The sequence below is a fragment of the Equus asinus genome, chromosome 15, assembly GCF_041296235.1.
Source record: "Equus asinus isolate D_3611 breed Donkey chromosome 15, EquAss-T2T_v2, whole genome shotgun sequence".
Lineage (NCBI taxonomy): Eukaryota > Metazoa > Chordata > Mammalia > Perissodactyla > Equidae > Equus > Equus asinus.
In genome coordinates, this window is record NC_091804.1 from 32,117,102 (window position 1) to 32,132,463 (window position 15,362).

Genomic DNA, 15,362 nt, shown 5'->3' on the forward strand with positions numbered 1-15,362 from the left:
AAAGCTTGGACCCTTGTAGGTTCACTATGTTCCTTCCCCTGCACAGGTTTTAAAAAAACATGAAATGATGCGAAAAAACAACTCTCAACCTTTTATCACATTATGCTCCAATGGTTTCTGCCCCCAGTTGCCTTTGAAGCAGCCAGGCAATTTAGTCCTGCTGCCAGGCAGCCTTAGAAACAGCAGATGCCCCCATGCAATAAATTCAGCGCCCATCCATGAGTGCCCCCCACCCCATACCAACAAGAGCATAGCCATGGCACCCATGGACTCCTTACCCAGCTGAAGTCCAGCCTGGGGACTTGGTGTGTCAAAGGGCTCTGAGCTGGCCTCAGGGGCACTGGGTTCCCATGACTCACTGTTCTCGGACACCTCTGAATAGGTTTCACCCATCCCTTTGTGAACTGCTGCAGGGTCGCCAGGTCCCTGGTCCTCACTGCCTGTGTCAGCCACGGCCCGGGTCTCTTCACCCATTTTCTCAGCAAACCACTGCTTAACCTGCTGTGGGCTCATCTGGGTCTTGTCGCAGAGGCTCTGCAGGTCCTCCTCGTATAGCATCTTGTGGGTCATGTAATAGTCTTGCAGCAGCTCCCGGTTGCCAGGGGCGATGACCAGCAGCCCTGGTGGGAAATTGCCTCGCTTGTAGTCTTCGTACCACTTGAGCTGGCCATTCTTCAGGGCATACCTGCTGTCCCCAAACCAGCGCACCACCTCTGGCCGCGGCAGACCTGTCTGGGCCATGATGGAGTCATAGTCCTGGTTGCTTGGCCACTGTGTCTGCACAAAGAGTTGCCGCAGCAAATGCCGCTGCTGGGCTGTCTTTTTGTAGCTCACTCTGCCTGGGGGCTGCTCTGCCAGCTTGCTCAACCCGTCATCTTCAGGCTCACAGGTGCCCAGCCCTGGAAGCTCGCTTTTGCCATTGGCTTCAGTGACCCGCAGGTTCTTGAGGTTGATTTTGATGGGGCTGACTTTACGTTCTGCCAAGGTGTGGTTGCCGGGTGTTTCTGGGGAGCCATTTTCACCAAGGACCCTCAGGTCACTGGCCAGGTCCTCTTCTCCACCCTCCCCCTCAGCAGCCTCCTCCTCTCCCTGAGAGGCACTCTCATCGGTCTTCTTGGTCTCCTCAGCATTCACTTTTTTCCGTCTCTCTGAAAACCAGCTATCAATCTCTCTTCGAGTCATTTTGGTTTCAGTCCTCAGGCGGTCCAGCTCCTCATCAAGAGGAAGTGGGTTTTGTGCAAAACTGCTCTCCAGGGCTCTGAGCTGCTCAGGGGCTCGCTCCTTGTATTTGGTTGGTGTGAAGTCAGGGGTCTGGTGCCAGGACTGTCGTTTGGCAGAAGGGTAGGTGGCCAGGGTGGCCGCTGTTGGGATGCAAGTCACCTCAGGGGCCTTGGACGATGGGGAGAAGGGCACCTCTGGCACAGAGTCGATGAGGATGGAGCCATGATCTCCAGCCATCATGGCTCTGGAGCCCTTCAGGTTCCGGCAGTGGTATCTCCGATCACTGAACCATTTCCGCACCTCTCTGGTACTGAGGCCAGTCACTTTGGTCAGATGTTCAACTTCACTCTGTCCTGGGAACTGGTTCCGGCAGAAGCTACCTTTCAGAGCTGACAGCTGTTCATGAGATTTCTTATTTTTGTAAATGCTAGCATCAAGGAAGGCTTGGGAAGTTATGCTGGGGCATGCTGTGAGGAGTGATTGGGCTGCATTGACCACCTTCACAGCAGACGTTGTATTTGAACACACAGTGTTAATGGGCGCAACAGTTGGCTGCTTGGGGATGGACGTAACTGCTACTGGGAGAGACGAGCTTGGTGCCTGCAACCCATTGGCCATCAGTGGCTGAGTGACCAGAAGACCCCCTGCTGTGCCCTCTGGCTGTCCCACAACATGGCCTGGTAGAGCAGCCTGGATGAGATGTTGGACGTTGCCAGCATTGGCAACCAGGGGAGTATTCAGAACGGTGATTGTGGGCTGAGGTACGGACTGAATGACTGTATTGAACATCTTTTTCCTGGCGTCCTCGATCTCCTCAGGGGACCAGCTGATACCTTGTTTCAGCCTTTGGGCTGTGAACCAGATCTTGAGCTGTTCTTCTGGATACTTGGTGACTACGGTCAAATAGCAGAGCTCAGCTTTGGTTGGGTAGGGGAACTTGTGGAAAGAGTTCTTCAGAAAGCTGTTGGAGTCCATGGCTGCATTGTACGTTGGAATGCTGCTCAGGGGGATCATCACTTTGGGAAGGGACTTGGATGTGGGCAGTGGCTGGTGGGCATGGTGCTGGGCATGCACCGGGGGCTGCTGCTGGAGGGAGAGGAACTGTGCTATACCAGCTGGCAAAACTGGCACTGTTCCTATCAGGGGCCCATTGGCCACATGGGGGGTTTTTGCAGAGTTGGTAGATGCCTGGCTGACTGGGACCGCCCCATTGACAAAGGAGTGGTCTCCCTCTTTCACCTCCGTTTCCCCAGCCAACGGGTTCGGTAAGGCCTCACCAACTGGCTGGCTGGGGACATTCTCCTTGAGAGTATGGATTTTTTTGGCTTCAGGTTTACCTTTCATTATCTTCATGATTGGAGTTTTGGTAATGATGATTTCGGCCTGTCCATCAGTCCCTTCTGCATTGGGCTCAGCCAATAGGTCAGGAGTGCTGGTGCTCTCAGGGACACTCTGCTCTACAACTACATGATTGTCTAGCTTGGCCACATTCCACCCAAAGCTGGCTTCCCCTGAGTGACACTTGGCATTGTGCAGAGAAAGCCCCTCAGGAGTTTTTGCCAGAAAACTGCACTCAGTGCATATAAAGGTTGGGTCTTTATTAAAGTCTGTGTGCTCTGAGTTCATGTGTCCCATAAATTGGGTTATGTCCTGGGATCTGAAATCACAGTATTTACAGGAATATGAATAACCATCCAAAGTGCTCCGATGCCCATTGGCCAGTGCAGTGCCGTCAGTACTGGTGGAGTTCTGGGCTGCCTCGCTGCTGGTGGCAGGTGCTTCTGAGGGCAGATCCTGCTGGAGTCCTTCATGCAAAGCCTCAGAGGGCTGGGCCTCTGCACTGGCATCCTGCAGCACCACAGTCTTCACGGGGATCATGCATGGGGTGGTGGATTTCCTCTTGCTGGCCATGGTGATAATCACTCTGGGTGATCAGTGGGTGAGAGCTTGTCCTGTTCAAGGGCCTCACAGTACAAATTTCAGCTGTTCCAAGAGGGCCAAAGAAACAGTTTCCAAGGGTAGCTTTTTCAGTTGTTTGCAGAAAGCAAGTTTTCCCTATTAAACCTGGGGAGGAAGAAAAAAATGATTACAATCTCTTAAGCTCTGTCTGTGTATTTCTCAGATACCTAGACACACTCCACTGCTTGCCTTCTATCACTGGGGCCTTTTCATAAGAAGTTTAGCAGTAGCTTGGATGTGAAGTTTGAGTCAGGAGCCCCCCAAACACTAACAGAAAAGTTCCCTAAGAATGACCTGGGGGTGTTCTAATACCATTTGATAGACTTGAGACATGTGTTTTTGTTTTATATCTTCCTCTTTATCCTTGCATTAAGTAACTCAGATTCAACAACAACAACAAAATAATCCTCTTTCGGACCTCCAAATTAATTCTGACCATGTCAGAGTGAGAACAAAAGATCTTAGTGTAATTCTTGTTTAAATGTTTGGGCCAACGAGGGTGTTTCTTTTCACAGTCTTCCCACATATGAGAACAAGATGACGCCTCTGCCTCTCCCAAGCCAGGCCAAGAGGCCAAGTCAGCTGCAGTGTGTGAACTGGCGGGGGGGTGGGGGGAGCTGGCTGCTATCGGAGCTGGGCCTCTCCCTGTGGCCTTTCCCTGCCTGCTGCCCTATCACATCCATTCCAGGCCACGGAAGAGGGATCACCTCACAGTTACTGCCTGTACTCTGGACGACAGTCACTCAGCTGAAGCCAAATGTCGGAGGGTCAGGGGATCCACAGACCCAGTTTGTGGCCCTGCAAGCTGTACATTCTCTCTCTGGGTGCAGCAACTCAAAGTGTGGCCTTCACCTTGAGTGTGCATACTACACGTGACCTTGTATTGCGCTTACTTTTTTATTTCTTTCAGTGCCTTTACTGCTCCATAAAAAAACCCCAACTCTTAAATCTTTGATCCATTTGAAATTTATTTCAAAACCTAAGGTGACTGATTTTTTACATGTAAAATAATTATAATAATTCTTTCAAGAGACGCCATGAGAAAAGTATTTCTATAATCTCTACTATTAAGATAATATCACCATAACCATTACCTTTCTTTTAGCAAATTGTAATGCTGATAACGACTAAAATATTAGTAATTCTAATATCAAAATCATGTCACATTATCATCAGTATTTGGATTTGATATAAAAATGCAAAGAAAATTAAAATATCTCTAGTCAAATTCTTAGTAAATAAACACAGCAAACTATCTTTCTGTTTGTCAGGATAACTCTGACGATCATAATGATAAAAAATAATTACTATTCAAGAAATACTTGGGGTGAGATAAGGATAAACATACACCCAGATCTAACCACTTGGCACCATTTCCACCACTGGTTTGAAATGTCATGCACCTATTTTTTTACTTAATTTTTAATTGTAGAGATAAAATATAAATATTAAGCAAAATTTAAGAAAATAAAACCACCTATAATTTTTATACTCTTCCATCTAATCCAAATATTTTATACTTTTTTTTTTTTAGGAAGATTAGCCCTGAGCTAACTGCTGCCAATCCTCCTCTTTTTGCTGAGGAAGACTGGCCCTGAGCTAACATCCATGCCCATCTTCCTCTACTTTATATGTGGGACGCCTACCACAGCATGGCTTGCCAAGTGGTGCCAAGTCCACACCTGGGATCCGAAGCAGCAAACCCCGGGCCGCCAAAGCGGAACATGCAAACTTAACCACTGCACCACGGGGCTGGCCCCCTATACATATTTTTAATGATAATGGGCACACATTTTTGTTTTGTTTTTTCACTGAACATTACATCATAAACATTTTCATTAAGTAAGCTTCATAATCATAATATTCAATAGCTGCCTAATCATGTACCACTATGTACTTAACTCATCCTCCTCTCCTACCAAGCGTCTTCTAGTGTCCTACTGCCACAGGTGACAGTGAAATGACCTCTGGGCATATAGGATATATTTCTTCTTTCAAATTATTTTCTGAGGCTAAGTGCACAGAAATGGGTTTACCAGCTCAACAAGTATCAACATTTTTAAGCTCCTCTATACATCGTTGGCAAACATTTTAAATCAAGTGCTTTACAATTCTAAGTCAGGAAAACCAGAAAAATACAGTTATGAATCCAGTGAGCCAATCAGATTTTCAGATAAGTCATTGAAGACATCAAATAAAATATCGGAAAGTAGAAATCACATAAGAAAAAGATAAATTAGACTTCATCAAAATTAAAAACATTGGTGCTTCAAAGGTCACCATCAAGAAAGTGAAAAAGACAACCCACAGAATACAAGAAAATATTTGCAAATCATACATCTGATAAGGAGCTTGTATCTAGAATATATAAAGAACTCTTACAACTTAACAATAAAAAGACAAAATCCAATTAAAACATAGGTAAAGGATTTGAATAGACATTTCTCCAAAGAAGCTATACAAATGGCTAATAAGCATATTAAAAAAGTGCTCAACACCATTAGTCATTAGGGAAATGCAAATCAAAACCACAATGAGATACTGCTTTACACCTAGCAGTATGGCTATAATCACAAAGACACATAGTAACACATATAGGAAAAGATGTGGAGAAATTAAGAACCCTCATACATTGCTGGTGGGAATACAAAATGGTGCAGTCACTTTAGAAAACAGTTTGGCAGTTCCTCAAAAAGTTAAATATAGAGTTACAATAAGACCCAGTAATTCTACTCCTTGGCATACACACAAAAGAAGTGAAAATATGTCCACACAAAAACTTGTACACAAATATTCACATCATCATCATAATAATAGCCAAAAAGTAGAAACAACCTCAATGTCCATCAACGGATGAATAATAAACAAAATCTGGTATGCCCATATGATGGATTATTATTCATCCATAAAAAGGAATGAGGTAGCGATATATGCCACGACATGGATGGAAACATGCTAACTGAAAGAAGACAGAAACAAAATGCCACATGTTAAATGACTGTATTTGTAGAAATGCTCAGAACAGGCAAATCCATAACAACAGAAAATAGATTAGTGGTTGCCGAGGGAAGGGGAGAATGGGGAGTGACTGCTAATGGGTGCAAGGTTTCTTTTGGGGGTGATGAAAATGTTCTAAAATTAGAGAGTGGTGATGGTTGTACAAAACTATGACTATACTAAAACCCACTGAAAAGACATCAAATCCAGAAAGATAGAGGACAGATAGTTCTAGTACTCCGTTCTGTAGAAGAAGGTCATCATACTCACATCTAAGGTTCAAATATAGGTACGTCACTTCTTTGTGTTACTTCCTGACTTATTTTGGTACTATTTACTTCTGCCCTGGGTAAAGGTGAACGGCAGTGGCTGTGAACATAAGGTTCAAGAAGATAGAGGGAAGAGAAACAAAGACCTGTTAGCTAAAAGCAGCACCAACACAAATGAAGAGACCACGTGCCCACCTGAAGGCCAAGTAGCCAGCAGAATTCAGGAACAGGAAAGCGTCGGGCCCTATCTACATGGCACAGATGCCTGGACACAGGGCCCGTAACTGATATTTGTGATGGGGACTGGGCTTCGCTGAGGAAGAGTTAAATTATGTTCCTGATATTTTATTTGCTAAGAGAAGATGGATTTGATTTTCGGGAATAGCCCCAATTCATTCAAAACTAAGTCTCAAAGTAGCCCCAAATTGTCTTTCAAATAAATGATCAAGGAGAGTAACACTGCTAACCGTTCTCTGAGTGGGTCAGTTGTCAACACTGAAGGCAATCACAAAATAGCAGTAGTAAGGGTAGTTTACTGAGTGTTTAATGCTGTAGGAAGTGCTTTAGTATACATCCTCTCATTTCACTCTCAGAACAAAGCCAAGAGGAGAAACTATTATCATTTCTCAGACATTTTACATTTCTTTCCCATGTTACAGACAAGGAAGACAAGACAGAGAAGTGCAGTAACCTGAAGGGCACACAGCTAGGAGGCAGCAGAGGCAGGATGTGAACTCAGGCAGTCTGGCTCCAGAGCCTGCAACCTTAACCATTCCACACACCGAGCTCTGAGTAACCACAACGTTGTTGGAATAAGGATTACATGACTTTCCAAAGTGATATTTCTTCCCCCAACGTTTATTAGGAAAATTTTCAAACACAACAAAGTTGAAAGAATTTTACAGTGAACATCCATATACTCACCAACTGGCTGCTTACCATTACTTTTTAACAATATTACCCATTTAGGTAAGTTTGGGTTTATTTGTCATCCATTTTAAAAAGAGTATCCAATAAAAGTGGTGCTTAAAGGGTAAAGCTCCAGTTATCTAGAAAACCATTCACCCAAAGACATTCACGGACCATGTCTGACAAATGAGGCATTAATTACCATGTGGAAACACATCATTTCCTAAGTCAAGCCCTGAGTGAGGAAAGCTGATATAAATGTAAGGTCTTATGCTGCCAAAGAGATTCGTGGAGAAGGGCCAGATGACAATTTCATGTTCATCACTCTTTGCATAATCCTTTCTATACCCTGTCACGAAAACTTCTATCTTGTAAATGGATTTTTTCCTAATGAGAAAATAAGAATGAAAGTATATAACTTCAAAAAAATCTGTCTTTGGGAGTTGGAATTGCTCAGTTCGCTAAATTAGCAAAGCTGCAGCTAACAGACACTATAGTTCAACACTGCAAATACCATACATGTGGGGTTTGAAAAATATATCAGTCTGTAGATCAGATTCTTAAAGTGTTTAGCTTTGAATTATAGCTGAGTTATGAACGCTTTGTTTTTTTAATTCTGAGGAATGAACTGGAAGGACAATAAGAGTTCAACAGAAGAATTCAAATGTTTAGAAAGGCGACACTCAGCAGACTCTTTCCGAGTGTTATGGTAGTCTGGCTGCAGCCTTCCTGGACATACAACCCACAATTTATTGATAAAAACAGGAATAATGGGAGAAGCTAATATGGTTTTGAAATATCAAGTAGACAACAAAAAAGGATATAAAGACTGTGACTACTATAATGAGGTTGATTTGACAGATATAGGTATAGGAGTATTGAATATTCTACAGTAATCAACTTTATAGTCTTTCAAAAACATTCATGAAACACATTTAAAAGTTGGTCATGTGGTATTACAGATCATAGGTAAACCTCAACTCATTCCAAAACAAAATTTGCAAGTAGCATTCCCTTTTTTTTGTTAGCAATATGGATTTACAATGAAATTTATTCCTTTTACTATTTCAAGTTATGCTCTATGTAGAAATTTCTCTCTCAGAAAAAATGAAGAAAAGCGAAAATCCTTCCTGTTCACCCCAGAGATAGTCACTGTTAACAATCTAGTGTCCATTATTTCAGATATGTTTTCTAGGCATAGATTACTAAAACTACTTTTTTTAAAAACCAAAAATGGAGTTATATTTTTACATTCTGTTCTGCTCCTTGCTTTTCTTCCCACAACAATGTAGTTCACTATCTTTCCTTGTCAGAATCCACAGCTTATCTCACTCTTTTAAACAGTATTCTAATTTAGGGATGCATCATAATTTATTTAACAAATCTGTTAATAGATATTTCCATTTCTCCAGTTCTTTAACTATTATAAACAATGGCTCAATGACTGTCCCTGCATATATTTTTGTGCATTTGAGACTTTCTGAAATTCTGCATTTCTTACAAGTAGAATTGCTGTGGCATTTAAAACATTGTTAGTAAAATACAAAATTGCTCTCCAAATAGACAGTACTGATCTTTACCACCAGAGAATGAGTGGCTTCACTATCAGTGCATATTATTACCATTTTTAGTCTTTGCTAATTTGATACATAAAAAACTGGTCACTATTGTTTTAGCTTACATTTCTTTATAGACACGGCTGAGAATCTTTTCACATGTCATTGACATTTTGTAATAAATTATTTTTTGTCCATTTTTTATGGTATTTTAAGAGTTCTCTATATATTAAGGAAATCAGCTTTTCATCATCTGTCATAGATGGCAGGGTGATTTACACCAAGGTTGCAAGAATGTCTTAATATTAGGAAATCTCTAAAAACATTAATCTCATTAATAAATTAAAGGAGAACCACCAAAATAGCATTTAATAAGATTACCCTCTCATTTTTTATTGTGGTAAAAAACATGTAACACAAAATTTACTATCTTTATACTTTTAAGTGTACAGTACAATAGTGTTAATTGTATGCATATTGTTGTGCAACAGATCTGCAGAGCTCTTTCCATCTTGTAAAACTAAAAGTCTATACCCGTTGAATAACAACGGGTCTGCTTTGCCCCTCCCCTAACCCCTGGCAACTACAATTCCACTTTCTGCTTCTATGAGTCTGACAACTTTGGATACCTCATCAAAATGAAATCACGCAGTATTTGTCTTTTTGTGACTGGCTTATTTTACTTAGCATAATGTCCAAGGTTCATCCATGTTGTACCATGTAACAGGATTTCCCTCTTTTTTAAAGCTAAATAATATCCCACTGTACGTATTTTCTTTATCCATTCACCTGCTGATGGACATTTAGGTTGCTTCCACCTTTTGGCTATTGTAAATAATGCTGCTATGAACGTGGGTGTACAAATATCTCTGAGTCCCCACTTTCAATTCTTTTGGATATACACCCTGAAGTAGGTTTGCTGGACATATGGTAATTCTATTTTTGATTTTCTGACAAACATCCGTAATGTTTTCCATAGCAGCTACACTATTTTACATTCCCACCAACGGTGATAAGGGTTCCAATTTCCCCACACCCTCACCAATACTTTTTTTTTTTTATAATGGCCATCCTAACGGGTATGAGGTGATATGTCATTTGGTTTGATTTGCATTTCCCTAAGGATTAGTGATGTTGAGCATCTTTTCATGTCCTTGTTTGCCATTTGTATAGCTTCTTTGGAGAAATGTCTATTCAAGTCCTTTGCCCATTTTTTAACCAGGTCGCTTTTTGTTAGGTTGTAGGAATTCTTTTATATGTTCCAGATATTAATTCCTTATCAGATATATGGTTTGCAAATATTTTCTCCCATTCCATAGGTCACCTTTTTATTCTGCTGTTTCTTTCGATGCACAAAAGTTTTTAAGTTTGATATAATCCCATTTGTCCATTTTTTTTTTTTTAAAGATTGGTACCTGAGCTAACAACTGTTGCCAATCTTTTTTTTTCCCCCTGCTTTTTGTCCCCAAATCCTCCCAGTATATAGTTGTATATTTTAGTTGTGGGTCCTTCCAGTTGTGGCACGTGGGACGCTGCCTCAGCATGGCCTGATGAGCAGTGCCATGTCTGCGCCCAGGATCTGAACCAGCGACACCCTGGCCCACCAAAGCGGAGCGGGAGAACTTAATCACTCTGTCACGGGGCTGGTCCCCCATTTGTCAATTTTGGATTTTGTTGTCTGTGCTTTTCATATCGTATCCAAGAAATCATTGCCAAACCAACATCATGAAGCTTTTTCCCTATGTTCTCTTCTAGTAGTTTTATAGTTTCAGGTCTTATGTTTAGGTCTTTAACGCATTTTGAGTTAATTTCTGTGTATGGTGTAAGGTTATGGTCCAACTTCATTCTTTTGCATGTGGATATCTAGTTTTTCCAGGACCCTTTGTTGAAAAGACTATCCTTTCTCCATCGTGGAGCCTTGACACCCTTGTTGAACATCATTTGACCACATATGGGAGAGTTTACTTCTGGGCTCTCTATTCTGTTCCATTGGTCTATGTCTGTATTCATGCCAGTACCATACTCTTTTGATCACTGTAGCTTTGTAATGTATTTTGAAATCTGGATGTGTGAGGCCTCCAGTTTTATTTTTCTTTTTCAAGGTTGTTTTGGCTATTCAGGGTCCTTTGAGACTCCACACAAATTTTAGGATGGTTTTTTCTATTTCTGCAAAACAATGCCGTTGGAATTTTGACAAGAATTGCACTGAATCTGCAGGTTACTTTGTTAGTACGGACATTTTAACAACATTACGTCTTCCAGTCCATGAGCATGAGATGTCTATTATTTGTGTCTTCTTTAATGTCTTTCGGCATTGTTTTGTAGTTTTTAGTGTACAAGTCTTTTGACTCTTCAGTTAAGTTCATTCTTAAGTATTTTATTCTTTTTGATGTTATTGTAAATGAGAGTGTTTTCCTAATTTCCCTTTTGGATTTTTCACATTAGTATATAGAAACACAACTGCTTTTTGTGTGTTGATTTTATGTCCTGTAGCTTTGCTGAATTCTTTTGCTCTAACAGTTATTTTTGTGGAATCTTTAGGGTTTTCCACATACATGATCATGTCCTCTGTCAACAGAGATAATATTACTTCTTCCTTTGCAAGTTGGATGCCTTTTATTTCTTTTTCTTGACTAATTACTCTGCAAAGACTTCCAGTAGTATGTTGAATAGAAGTGGTAAGAGTGGGCATTCTTGCCTTCTTCCTGATAGTACAGGAAAACTTTTCAGTTTTTCACCATTATGCATAATGTTAGCTTTGGGCTTTTCGTCTATGGTCTTTATTACATTGAGGTAATTACCTTCCATTCCTAGTTTGTTGAGTGTTTTTATCATGAAGGGATGTTTAATTTTATCAAGTGCTTTTTGTGCATTACGTGAGATGATCACATGGTTTTCATCTTTCATTCTGTCAATGTGGTGTATTATATTGACTGATTTTCTTATGTTGAAGCATCCTTGCATTCCAGGAATAATCTCACCTGGTCATGGTGTATAATTTTTTTTTTTTGAGGAAGATAAGCCCTGAGCTAACATCTGCCGCCAATCCTCCTTTTTTTGCTGAGGGAGCCTGGCCCTGAGCTAACATCTGTGCCCATCTTCCTCTACGATATATGTGGGACGCCTGCCACAGCATAGCTTGCTGAGTGGTGCCATGTCCACACCCGGGATCCGAACCAGCAAACCCTGGGCCACTGAAGCAGAATGTGCGAACTTAACCACTGTGCCAACAAGCCAGGCCCTGTATAATCTTTTTAATGTGCTATTGAAAGTTGTAATATTTTGTTGAGCATTTTTGTATCAATATTCATCAGGGATATTGGTCTGTAGTTTTCTTGTAATATCTTTGTCTAGTTTTGGTATTAGGGTAATGCTGACCTCATAAAATGAGTTTTGAAGTGTTCCTTTCTTTTCAATTTTTGGAAGAGTTTGAGAAGGTGTGGTGTTAATAATTCTTTAAATGTTTGCTATAAATCTCCAATGAAGTCATCTGATCCGGGGCTTTTCTTTGTTGGGAGGTTTTTGATTATTGATTCAATCTCCTTACTACTTATAAGTCTGGCCAGATTTTTTATTCCTTCATGATTCAGTCCTGGTAGGTTGTATGTTTCCAGGAATTTATCCATTTCTTCTAGGTTATCCAATTTGTTGGCATATAATTGTTCACAATAGTCTCTTGTGATCCTTTTTATTTTTGTGGCATCAGTTGTACTGTCTCCTCTTTTGTTTCTGATTGTTTTTATTATTGGATATTCTTTATTTTTTATTTGTCTGGCTAAAAGTTTGTCAACTTTATTGATCTTTATTTTATTTTATCTTTATTTGTCAAATTCATTGATCTTTTCAACTCTGTTTCATTGAATTTTTTCTACTGTTTTTCTCTGATCTATTTTGTTTATTTTTGCTCTAATCTTTATTATTTCCTTTCTTCTATTAACAGTGGGTTTAGTTTGTATTTTTCTACTTTCTTAAAGTTAGGTTGTTGATTTGAGATCTTTCTTCTTTTTTTAATGTAGGCATTTATTGCTATAAACATCCTTATTACTGCTTTTGCTGCATTCATAAGTTTTGGTATGTTGTGTTTTTGTTTTCATTTGTTTCAAGGTATTTCCTAATTTTCCTTGTGATTTCTTCTTTGACCCAATGGTTGTTCAAGAGTGTGTTGTTTAATTTCCATATATTTGTGAATTTTCCAGTTTTCCTTTTGCTATTGATTTCTAGTTTCATTTAATTGTGGCTGGAAGAGCTACTTGGTATGATTTCAATCTTCTTAAATATGTTAAGACTTGTTTTGTATCCTAACATGTGATCTATCCCAGTACACTTGAGAAGAAGGTATATATTCTGCTATTGTTGGGTGGAATGTCATGTATATATCCATTAGGTACAATTGGTCTACAGTGTTGTTCAAGTATAAACTCTTATTCTTGAAAGGATGTAGCAAATGAAGGAAATGGAGGAAAAAGAAGGAAATGTCCTTAATTCCTACCAGAAACTACAGCAAACATTATACCTAATAGTGAAACATTCAAGTCAGGAACAAGACAAGGATTCCCACTATCATTATTTAACACTGTAATGGGATCCAGACAGTAAAATATGATAAGACAGAGAAACATGAGGAATAGTCAAATCAATGTTTTATTTACATATATATGGAGAAACTGTGTAGTGAGAAAAATCCCCTGAAAAATTATTATAAATAAAAGAGAACTGAATAAGATGATGAGATACATTTGCAACACAGGCAAATCATTAACTTTCCCATATGCCAAAGCCAATCAATTAGAGAAGAAAATGGGGGGCAGGGAAAGAGCTCATTCACATTAACAACAAAATCTAGAAAAGATCTCAGAATACATCTTATACGATGTGCAAAATCTATATGACAGTAAGTACAAAACTTTAAGAACAAAAAGGAAGATCTAAATAAATGGAGAGTCATAGCATATTCCTGGAGGTAAAGATTCAGAATTATATAGATGTTAGCTCTCTCTAAATTAATCTCTAAATTCAGTACAATTATAATCACAATCAAAATGCCATCAGGTAAAGCAAGTATTGTAAAATGTTAATGGTAAAATGTAGGTGGTGAGTATATGGATGTTCACCATAAAATTCTTTCAATTTTTCTTTATGTTTGAAACTTTTTATTAAAAAAAAATACTGAGGGAAATGCCACCAGGTTTTTTGAGTGAGTTTGACAAACTGAATCTGAAATTCCTCTGGAAGGGAAAAAGTACAAAATAGCTTTAAAAATTTTAAAACAGAATTATTTAGAGGAACTTGTTTTACCAGACATAAAAAAATATATTTTAAAGCTTGAATAATTAAAACAATGTATTATCAGTATAAGAATTGATATAGATGAATGGATCATCTAGGTACACTTTGAGAATATAGGATTTTCAGACTATGAAAGCAGTGCTATTTTTAAATCAGTTAGGAAAGAGAGAAAAATGAATAAGAATCAGGAAAATTGAGGTCAATCCCTAACTCACATTAAAAAGGACAATAATTTCCAAGCAAATTTAATAGAGAAATATAACCAGAAAAATTACAAACATGTTAGAAAAAATATAGGAGAATTTTTTTTAAGTTGTACTGAGAAAGTTCTTCCTATGCAAGACTCAAAACCTAGAAACTGCAAAAGAAAACGTTGATTGATTTGACTACATAAATATTACAGACTCTTTTGTGTGTGTGTGAGGAAGATCGGCCCTGAGCTAACATCCGTTGCCAATCTTCCTCCTTTTGCTTGAAGAAAATTGTCCCTGAGCTAACATCTGTACTAATCTTCCTCTATTTTGTATGTGGGATGCCACCACAGCCTGGCTTGATGAGTGGTGTGTAGGTCCGTGCCCAGGATCCCCAGGCTGCCAAAGCAGAGCACAAACTTAACCACTATGCCACCAGGCTGGCCCCAGCAAACTTTTGAATACTAAAAGAAATCATTAATAAGGTTTAAACATAAGTGACACACTGGGAGTAAATTTATAAAACATATTATAAATAATTAACATTTGCAATGTATATAAGACAAAAATATTAGAGAAAGGAGCAAAAAATGAGCAAGCAAAATACACAAGCTATAAACTAGAAAAGATGCTCAACCTCATTAAATTACTAAATTAGGGAAATTAAAATTAAATCAAAAATGAGATTTTTTTTCCCCTTCCTCACAGATTAGCAAAAATCAGAAAGTCAGACCATGTAGTATTCATGCACCATTGATGAGCATATAAATTGGTAAAATTTTTATGAAGGTCAATTTAGCAATAGCTATCAAAATTTAAAAAGGCATATCCTTTTATCAAGTCATTTCATTTCTAAGAACCCACATAGTCTGATGAAGTACAAAAATAAACTCACATGATCACAAAGATATCAATAAAGTAGTTCATTGTATTGTTTCTTAGCACAAACAATGTCCAACAGTAAGACAGTGAGA

At 39.4% G+C, this 15,362-nt stretch overlaps 1 protein-coding gene across 4 annotated transcripts in view; it reads right to left on the reverse strand.

Annotated features, from left to right (window-relative positions):
* Positions 1 to 15,362, reverse strand: part of ZHX3 (zinc fingers and homeoboxes 3) — a 132,537-nt gene that overhangs the window by 8,243 nt on the left and 108,932 nt on the right. For all 4 annotated transcript variants that reach the window (XM_014845946.3, XM_044748862.2, XM_014845945.3 and 1 more), the window contains exon 3: positions 279 to 3,285. In XM_014845946.3, the coding sequence (XP_014701432.1) occupies positions 279 to 3,132 (2,854 nt within the window). In that variant the 5' untranslated portion in view covers positions 3,133 to 3,285. The remainder of the gene's footprint in view (positions 1 to 278; positions 3,286 to 15,362) is intronic.